This window comes from Gossypium raimondii, chromosome 4 (assembly GCF_025698545.1).
Source record: "Gossypium raimondii isolate GPD5lz chromosome 4, ASM2569854v1, whole genome shotgun sequence".
Classification (NCBI taxonomy): Eukaryota; Viridiplantae; Streptophyta; class Magnoliopsida; order Malvales; family Malvaceae; genus Gossypium; species Gossypium raimondii.
Window position 1 is genome coordinate 34,667,651 of NC_068568.1, and position 10,492 is coordinate 34,678,142.

At 31.9% G+C, this 10,492-nt stretch overlaps 2 protein-coding genes across 2 annotated transcripts; one reads left to right on the plus strand and one right to left on the minus strand.

Moving 5' to 3' along the window:
- Positions 1–6,096: 6,096 nt before the first annotated feature.
- LOC105780719 (uncharacterized membrane protein At3g27390) lies at positions 6,097–9,398 on the plus strand. Its single transcript, XM_012605200.2, has 10 exons — positions 6,097–6,649; positions 6,781–6,889; positions 6,980–7,172; positions 7,277–7,413; positions 7,501–7,789; positions 7,877–7,983; positions 8,065–8,200; positions 8,327–8,522; positions 8,614–8,854; positions 8,942–9,398. The coding sequence occupies exons 1-10, from the start codon at positions 6,556–6,558 to the stop codon at positions 9,180–9,182; spliced, it is 1,743 nt and encodes a 580-aa protein (XP_012460654.1). The 5' UTR covers positions 6,097–6,555; the 3' UTR covers positions 9,183–9,398.
- Positions 9,399–9,806: 408 nt separating this feature from the next.
- On the minus strand, positions 9,807–10,286 carry LOC128040478 (secreted RxLR effector protein 161-like). Its single transcript, XM_052629240.1, has one exon. It carries the CDS (start codon positions 10,284–10,286, stop codon positions 9,807–9,809), a length of 480 nt encoding a protein of 159 aa, XP_052485200.1.
- Between the last annotated feature and the right edge of the window lie 206 nt (positions 10,287–10,492).

Consider the following 10,492-nt stretch of genomic DNA (forward strand, 5'->3'; position numbering starts at 1 on the left):
ATGCAAAATGTTGTCACTAAGGTGCAAATTGTGAAAATAATTGGTAGTATTTTATTCCAATTACAACAACATCACATTAAAGTCAAATCATATAGACTTTAAGTTCTTGTTTGTTAAAGTAAAAGTTCAAATTGGTTAGGTGCCTATAAAGCATACTGGGACAAACTCCATGATTGCAGACCCGTTTACTAAGGGATTGCACCCAAGGTTTTATAAGAGCAAACTGCTCATATAGGTGTAATGTCATTCCAGGATTTTTAGTTTTAGTGGGAGTTTGTAATTTTAAATGTTTTTCTGTTACAGACAAATTTTTAGTTATTTCAACTTAAGGTTATTTTTTGTAGAAATAAAGTTTATTTGGTTTATTCACACTCTAATTTTGATAAGGTTTGATCTCGCTAAGGCAATGGAGGACCCGTTGGAAATAGACATGTTTGGATCATATTGCATGTAATTTCCATGCTACACATGCATACTTGATCTATGTCATTTGGTTTTGTTAATATACATTATCAATGATGGATTTAGTTACGATATATATAACAAAAGTCGTCTCGGTATATATAACAAAAGTCGTCTCGGTTCTATGTTAACATAATTAATGGACGAGATTGTTCGGAATACCTTTTGGATATGATAATAAAGTTTTGAGCTCATTAGGTTATATAATGACATGTAATTATGGAGTAATTAGAATATATATGTGGTCCATGTGAGAGATTGTTAGAAAATATGGACATCACATATATAATACTGAGTAATTACATGTTATTATTTACTATCATAAAAAGATTAGCCCAAATTAAAAGTGATCTATTTTGATTAAGATTTATTGGACTTTAGTTATTAAATAAAGTATGGGTCAAATATGTGTAGATACTCTAGTAACTAGTTTCTAATTGATGATGAGTTGATTAAAAATTAGGGTTAATGTACAAAAGTTATATATTAGAATTATGGTCCCCAAATTACACATACGTAACTTTTCTAATATCCTGTAATACCCCAAAATAGGCCTAGTAATTTTAGAGGTATTTTAGAAATTTTAGCTTTAGTGAGCTCATGAATTTCGTTAGCATGGTATTCAAAAATGTTCTTGTTCATGGCATTTTGAAAATTAAACCAACTTCTAAAAATAATACTAAAAAGGCTTTTAATTTTGAAATAGGGACTGCTTTGTAAAAAGGTCAAAATCCTATGTGTTTATGTTGCAGTTTTACCAAATTTCAAAAATACAACCTAAAATCATCCCCCATCTACCGATTTCAGGTTAACTCTTCTCATTTTGCTTGTTTGTGCCATCCCTTATTCTCCCAATCTCTCACCTTCGATTTTTTTTTGTTAAATTTTCATCATTTCGATTCATATCATCACCTAAGTCATTAATCTTCATAATATTTCAAGAAAACACCTGAAAAATCTCATTGATTTTTTCATCTTCCTCACATGTGGGTTTTCTCATATTTGCATTAAAAGTTTTTTTCTTCTTCCATCGAACGTAATCGTTCATCTTTCCATTAGTTTTTAATTTTATTTAGCCTTTGAAACAAATTTTTTAGCTATTAAATTGCATGTTTTAAATAAAAGTTGAAAATTGGGTCTTTAATGGTGGATTTCGAGATTTTGAGTAAAAACATGGTTTTAAAGTGTTTTTCAATTAGTTTTAATTAGATTAGAAGGTTTCTAAACTTACTTTGAATATTCGTTAAGTATTTCTTTGTTTTTAATAATTTTTTGTGAAAATAGCCTAACTTGTCGAAAAATTTTGGTACCATGAATTGGGTAGTTTTGTGTAGTTTAAAGGTTGAGAATTATTCGTTGGTGAATAATTAGATTAATGAAATCAGTTTTAGGCAAAACAATTAAGTATAGACCGAGATAATTAGGTTTTAAGTTTGATGTGTCGAAGGCTTCGGTTACTTGAGAACTTAGCTTAGGCTTATTTTGTTTATTGCTTGAGTTGAGTCCTTAGCTAATTTTTTAATGTGTTGTTGTGTGATTTTTTATGTTAAAGCTTCGGATTCATTAAGACCATATACGACTTAAGGAAAGGCTAGTTGGGGTTTTCAAAATTTTAACGAAAGTGTATTGGTGAGTGTTTAGAATAGCTGCTTGTGGACACAATTCAATGTGTTAATTGGGAATTTAGTAGTAGCCTAAACCTCTACTCTAAATTTTGAGTGTAAGGGCTACTACTAAATTTTGGGTGTAAGCTTTCTCATACTCTTGATTAATATGTGAATATGTGTTGTGAAATTGCGGATTAAATTGTTATATAAGCTTATGATGGTTATCGTGAAAGAGTTAATTGTGGGCATGTTATACGTGTCATATGACAATTATTAAGTCATGAATATAGTGTGATTGGGCAATTAAAAAGTGCAGGAACGATAAGTAAAATATGTGTTTAAAAACGAATATTTTGGCCTTGTGAACCTTGAGACCATTGGATATAGTTGGCATGCCATATGATTGTGAGTACTCACCGATATGCGTTACGTGATTTGGGCGTTGAAGCCTTGGGACATGTTGGAGAGATAAGGGAATGTGAGCTAAGATCCATTCAATGGGACATGTTTTGTGTGATGGAGAGTGTTAGCTATATGCTTCACTTGTTGGGATATGCTCGACTCTATAAGTCATTTGGTGTGTTGAAGATCCGTGTATCCAATGAGTGGCGATAGAGCCCACTTTTACGTTTCATAGCTCAAGTGTCAAATTATCTATAAATATGTTTATGAGTATAGTGATATATGCTTAAATGTTATGTGATTATATGTGTAATGTGATATATGCTTAAAAGTGAATATGATTACCATGTAAATGAACTGGTAAATAATGCATGAGTGAGTATAAAATGACACTAGAGTTGGAACTATTGAGGTTGTGCTATATGGTTGTTTCGTTAATGCTTGATGAATGGTTTACATGGTAGATGTTCTAGGCATTCACTGAGCTTGTTAAACTCATTCACTCATTGCAGATTAATAGTGTTTCGATGTGAGCTTGTTAAAATGGAAGAAGTTTATTTAAGAATGAGTTCATTTGTACAGTGTCTGTTGTGAGACAGTGGTGCGGCATCCTAATATTTGAGCTCAGAGACCGGACTGGGTATACAGTGTTATATATCCCATCTTTAGAAAAGATAGAGTCACCTTCTCAAAATTACTTGTGTGCTGCTTTGGAAGATCAAAACCATAAGAACAAAAGATTTCAAGAAATCCGTGTATCCAGGTATGTTTCTGCATCTAATTTTTTTTCTTAATTTGTTCTTGATTATTTGACATTACAGATCTTGATTTGCAATTTTAAGTTTATATCAGATCTTGCTTTTGTGATTCTAATACTGCAATTATTTTAATAAACTTACCGTTCATATCTACATTTACCAAAAATGTTTAAGGTTGTTCTCATTAAACTAACTAGCTAATTAGTTGTATCTAATATGGTTCCTAATTCATGTTTCGCGTATTGATTATTTGTTTGTGTTAAAGGATAGAGTAAAAATTTGAAGATTAAAATATGTTTTAAGTTCTTAGGTTACACATTGTCGGGAGCGAAAGCTACAAACCTCGATAGGATTTATTTTCATCATACAAAAATATATATAAGTTTCTATACATTTTGTACATTTGAAATTTAGTTATTCTACTTTTGCATTTAAAATTTAGGTCCAATTGTTACAATTGTTAAAATTCTTTCATAAGTCTTTGGTATGACATTTTGAAATTAAATATATATATATATATATATATATATATATATATATCCACTTGGTTGTCATGTAACAAAAAATAATGTTGAAAATTTAGAAATGTGGATTTTTTTCCTTAGAAATACCTATTTGAACTCGTCATATTAAAATAATTTTTTTGTTGAAATAGCGTTGTTCTTAAGAAAAATTAATGTAAGACATTTTATTAAATTAATTAACAATATTAACTTTAGACTAATGAATGATATTATAAAAGTAGATTGACCCAATTATGTCAATAATTAAAACATATAGATTAAATCTTCAATTTATTCTAATACCATAAATATTGCATGTGTTATTACTATTAATTAATTTTGAACCACATATTTTATTATAAATTATATGTTATTTTAAATATATGATTTATCTGATTTATACGTGTGATAGAATTTTTAGTATATAGTTATAAAAGTATTTACCAAAAAACAGTATATAGTTATATAATAAATAAAAAACAACAAAATGATAAATAAATGATGATAAGATTGGGAACCACATTATGACAACTTAACATATCAGTTTATCTAAGTTACGAAAGATACTTTATTGAGGTTGCTTGAAAATCTTATGTGTTGAATTAAATTTTATATAATTATAAAATATTTTAAAGGGTAAAGTGTTAGTTACTCAGCTTTAATTTCAATGATAAAAGAGTTACTTAATTTTCAACTTAATTATTAAACTTTTAAAAATAATAAATTAATTATTATTAACTATTTTCTGTTACAGACGTAATAAAATTGTCATTTTTCATCATTTTCTATTCTTTCTCCTCCTCCTACCGTTCTCCCATCCCTCCACCTACTCCGATTCTCACCCTTTCCCCCACTGCCCCTTTTCCTCTGCTAATCCACCCACCTTTTAAGCCTAATTTTGTCTCCCACAATTATGGGTCTTGTTCTTCCCAATTAAAAATCTCAGTTAAATGCATAAAAAGAAAAGATTCTGTTGTTAATTTTTTTCAATTAAATTGCAAGTAAAATATCTCAATTAAATACATAAAAAAATCTTAAATTTATAATATTATAGAATACTTCAAACATAATTACCATATAATAAAAACAAACCAAATGTCTACTTCCAACCTTATTAGTAGTGGAAAATTTAGTTGATGGAATGTTAGATCTTTTTTTCATACTCCACTCCAACCAACTCTTTCACCCTTTCCATGGCCAAACTTTTTCTATTATTTAAAGTGTGCAAGTTATAGAATGTTGATTTTTGTTTTAAAAGATAAAACAAAGTGGCAAAGAAACCATTTGAGAAACCAAAATTCATGTCTTTTCCCAGTTTGGGATGTAAATCAAGTCACTTAGCCAGTTGGTTACTTGAGAGAAAACTTGTTTATTTGAAAATTTAAACTTTTTTTAATATTTTATTTCTATTAAACTATTAAATATTATAACTTTTAATTAATGTATTGCATAAAAGATGTTAAAAACAATATCATAACGAATCAACCCAGTGATCACGAAAAAAGAACAAAAAAAAGAAGAAGCGGAAGGATGACTAATAGGATTCTTTGTCATGGTAGATAATGGACCACTAATCATTTTTTTTTTAAAAAAATTATTTGTTTTTAAAGAAAAAAAGAAGAGAAATTTTCTAAAAAAATAAATGGAAATCTTTTCGTCAAAAAAGAGTTCGGAATCCCAAACTATGATTTCTCCAACTAGAAAGGGAAATAATGAAATCTTTGTTAATTTCTAATTAGGCTGGATATTCTTTTATTGACGTATAATCTTAACAAAATGTATTGAAATTTTGATTATTCGCAAAATCATACAGGAATCAAATAAAGTTAAATCGCATCTGAAACCTTTTGAATTACATGCATAAATTACATATGTTTTGCATTAAAACATGTGTTTAAGTGTTTTTTTCCTTTGCTTTAATGTTTTAAAATGTTAAATGTAAAATATAAGGAATAGCATTTTATGAAAATTGAAAGGAGAGTTTTTAAAATGTAAAGTGTTAATAGAAAAAGAAAAGGTATCCATTCCGCTTGTCATATTTTATTAAGTAATAATCAGAGAGCACTTAAGCTTGGTTTTTTTTTTTTTGGTTGAATGAAAGAAGAACAGTCTCTTTCTCTTAAAACATATTTTAATAATTTTCGAACAGCAACGATCAAGATGCCGACAACACACGGACCAAGGTTTGAGACACAAACGTCAATTATTAGACACCACGCGCACTTTTAATCACGCGTCAGCCCATGCAATTACTTTCCTACGTGGCATGGTGATGAGCAAGGGTGACATTCAACTATAAAGTTAGGTTTGCTGTTAAAACCAAACCAAAAGTTTTACAAGGATATTGCCATGGCCTCTTTTTTTTTTTTTTAATTTAGATTCTTTATTAGTTTTGACATTGTTTTCCAATTATTTTGTCTGATTCAAATGGAGGCACAGTATTTCAAGATTGCTTAACTTCCAGTTCAGGCCAACGCCCCCCCCCCCGGGGAAATTTTAGTGAAAAAAAAAAAAAAAGAAAACCAAAGAAGCTAAACATTTCTTTGCTTATTGACTGATTTATCAACTGTCAAATATGCTCTTAATCTGCACATCCCATGTGATATTTTTCAGTTAGTTTTACATTCAAAGCTTTAAGCTTTTATCAAACCAAGGGTTCCAGACTCTCAAATATTTTGGCAGTCCCATTGTGATTTGGAGCCAGCTACCGAGATAAACTATACTTAATTTTTTTTTTTTTGTAAGTTTTTGATGTTGGGTTTTGAGGCAAATTGGTTATAGTGGACTGGGACAGTTTAAACATTGTTGAGATCTGGAGAAAATATGGAGGCTCCAAAGGGGTTTTTGGCTACTTTATGGAACTTTATATGCTTTCTACCTTACTTCTTTGGCTTGCTACTGTTAGGCACAATTAAAGGTGAGTGATTTAAATCTGTTTTTATGTTGTTTTTAGGACATGCAGTTTAAGGAAATACATTCAAATTGGTTATGTTTTTGTTTTTGTATCCAACTAAGGAATTGAAATCTTGCACTGCATTATACATTCAGGAATCGTTTTCTGCCCACTGATATGTCTTATTATTACAATCGTAAACTCATCCATCATATTGGGGCTTTTGCCGTTTCATGGTTACTGGACCTGTTATAGCATTGTGAGGTGATTTTCTTGCCCCCTGACTTTCCCATTTGCTTTGCCTCCATATTATTTTATTCGGTTTCTTACTCTGTTTATCTCCTTATTGAGCAGAACTAAACTATTAGGACCATTTCTGAAGCTCTTTATTTGCGTATTCCTACCGGTTGTCTTGATATTATGGGTCGTCGTTGGCATTGTTGGAAGTAGCATAGGAGGTGTATTGTACGGCTTTCTTTCACCGATATTTGCTACTTTTGATGCTGTAGGAAAAGGAAAGACCAATGTGTTTGTCCATTGTTTTTATGTATGTCTTAAGCATCCGTGTTCCGATAATATAAAATTTTTTCATAGATTAACATCTCTTGTTCTTGTATCATGAAAGGGAGACTTATATCGATTTGTTTCCAGGATGGCACACTGAGCACTATCAGTGGCAGCTTCACTGTAGTCAGGGATTTCTATGATGTTTGTTTCCATTCCTATGTCTCGTTAATGGAAGACCTGCGACAGAAAGGGCCCCCAAATGGAAAATACTACGAGATTAGGTAGATATGCGGTTCTTGCTCTTACTGGTTTCATGTTCAAAAGAATTACTTATGTTCAACTGACTTTTCTATGATCATCATATGCAGATTTCTTTATCTTCCACCAGCGCTTATAGCTGCGGTGCTTGGTTTTATAGTAGATTTTCCTGTGATTTCGCTTATAGCCCTATGTAAAAGTCCTTACATGCTCTATAAGGGGTGGCGTCGATTATTTCATGACCTTATAGGTCGAGAAGGCCCTTTCTTGGAGACTATATGCGTACCATTTGCAGGCCTTGCTATCTTACTTTGGCCACTGGCTACTGTTGGAGCAGTGTTGGGCTCCATGGTCTCCAGCATCTTCCTCGGTGCCTACGCAGGGGTGATTGTTTATCAGGTTAATATCTTCTACATAGCTTTTGTCTTCCTTGTCCATATTTCCGTTCAACATATAACTCGATTTTGTGGGTTTTTCTTAATTCAGGAATCCTCATTTTGGTTCGGACTTTGTTACGTTATTGCTTCGTTGTCCATATACGATGAATACAGCAATGATGTCCTTGACATGCCTGAAGGATCTTGCTTTGCCAGGTTTTATTTGGCACTCTAATAACTTATCACTATTATATATAACAACAGGACAAATTTTTACAGGTTTTCTTTTATAAACAGGCCTAAGTATCGCCAAAACCTAAAGGAGCCCATCTCTAATGCAGGCTCATTATCGGAATCTGACTCCTTGAAACCTCATCCTCCTGCTCGTATGGATTCACTTACGAATACAAGGATTGATTTGAAGCCACTCGAGGTGAATTATCTGTTTTCCATTTGGAATAGAACCTGCATTTTGTTTCATGCATCTGATACTAAAATTTGAAGATATTCATATCTTACAGTAATTGGTTGCTAAAAGAGTTTGTTTATGATTATATAGCTACTTGAGGGCTTATTTAAGGAGTGCCGGCGCCATGGGGAAAAAATGGTTTCTGAAAGGCTGATAACCTCAAAAGACATTGAAGAGGCCAAGTTGACCAAAGGAAGTAGAGTGATCGGGATAGGCTTGCCAGCTTATTGCCTTCTTCAAACACTATTGCGCTCTGTGAACAACAATAGATCTGGCATATTATTGAGTAAGTAAATTTTGTTTTTTCTTATGTAACCCCAAGAAAACTTATGAAAGAGATCATTGTCATAAACTTCCAAATGGATGCTTCTATATAGGTGACAATACTGAAATAACGGCTACAAACAGACCGAAAGACACCTTCTTCGATTGGTTTCTTAACCCCTTTTTGATATTAAAGGAGCAAATAAAATCTGAGAATCTCTCCGAGGAAGAAGAGGATTACTTAGGCAAATTAGTTTTGCTCTGTGGTGATCCAGAAAGGTTGAAAATTTCAAAGATCGGATCTCCTCCCGAATCTGACCGTAAACGAGCTGAGCTTGATGCAATAGCCCGAAGGTGAGAATGCAACTAACATGTTAATCTTTCTTGACATTGTGTCATGCTTTCCTAATCGAACCTCATTGTTTTTGCTTCTTAATAAAGGTTACAAGGGATTACAAAATCAGTGTCAAGGTATCCAACATTCCGGCGGCTTTTCGAGAATCTTGTCAACATACTATCGGAGGATCTGGCAAAAAAGAGTAACGGGGGGACTCAACCAATTCGGAGATCAAAGAGTGCCCTTGCCATGATATTTAGCAATAAATCATTCAATAGGAATACAAGCAACATGTCTGATCAAGAATTACAATCTACTATTGCTAGGGATATAGAAATTGCATGATGTAGGATCGGTGTCAACATTTGCCCCACATATCATTTTTGGATTATAATTTTAGCCTTCCCTCGTTTCACTTCCTTAATACTCCACGAACTGGCACAATTAACCATGCCTAATAGCTTGAAGTTTTTGTTATAACATGAAATTATGATATGTACATGGTATGTTTAATAAAAATGAAATAGTGAAACAATAACCAACTTATTGTTGCTCTTACAAGCAGAGAAAGAGAAAATAATCAGCTCTTAATTCAAATGAGAGAAAAATATTTGTATTGAGTTGATAAATAATTTCAAATGGTTCTAATTTTTATATGCTTTACAATAGTTAAAATTAGTAAGTTCAAAGTTAAAAATAACAAAAAATTAAATACGACAAAAATCTTCAACCATATTTGATAATCCTTAACTTTTAGGGGTGATTTATTTACTAAATATAAAACCATCTCAACAGCCCTCCCTTTAAACAGAAAGTACATTTTCAGTTTAGTACATACTACTTGACATCAAAGGCCAAGATTTTCTAAAACTTGACAAATGATGCCAACTTAAGAGGCTTGATAAATACATCAACTTGATCTTTACTTCTGCAGTACTCTAGCTCAATTGTTCCTTCATTGCTAAGACCTCACAGAAAGTAATATTTTACATCAATATGCTTGCTTCTTCCATGCAACATAAGATTCTTCGACTTAATGGTTGAATTGTTATCATAGAAAATTGTAGTGGCTCTTTCTGGTTTGAATTGTAGTTGTTCAAGGATTCTCTTAAGCCAAATAGCTTGACAAGCACAAGTTGTATTAGCAACAAATTCAACTTTTGTGTTTGATAATGTGTAAATGGATTGCTTCTTAGATGACCACGAAATAACCCCTGTGCCAAGCATAAAAACATAGCCTGAAGTGCTTCTTCTATCATCTTGATCTCCTACATAATCACTATCAGTGAAGCCAATCATGTTTGACTTTTCACCCTTCTTGTAGAAAATACCAAAATCATTGGTTCCTTGCAAGTAACGAAGGATTCTCTTGGCAGCTAATAAATGCCTTTCAGTTGGACTCTCCATGTACCTACTAATATGACTCACAGGATACATAATATCTGGCATCGTAGCAATTAGATACATCAAACTGCCTATAAATTGCTTGTAAAGTGTGCTATTCACCTTCTTCTCATCTCCTTTCTAATTAGTTTTAAGCCAAACTCAGTTAGAGTGTTGGTAGAGTTGCAATCCGTCATCTTGAATCTGTAATTTCTCTCACATACTTTTTCTAGGAGACAAAAATTCTATCATCAGATTGTATCACTTTTAGG

Bases quoted from the DNA above. Each gene is read 5' to 3' on its own strand.
- LOC128040478 (XM_052629240.1), bottom strand. From the start codon at position 10,286: ATGCCAGATATTATGTATCCTGTGAGTCATATTAGTAGGTACATGGAG.
- LOC105780719 (XM_012605200.2), top strand. From the start codon at position 6,556: ATGGAGGCTCCAAAGGGGTTTTTGGCTACTTTATGGAACTTTATATGC. The intron at 7,790-7,876 runs GTTAATATCTTC...TTCTTAATTCAG, and splicing joins CAGGGGTGATTGTTTATCAG to GAATCCTCATTTTGGTTCGG. The intron at 7,984-8,064 runs GTTTTATTTGGC...TTTTATAAACAG, and splicing joins GAAGGATCTTGCTTTGCCAG to GCCTAAGTATCGCCAAAACC.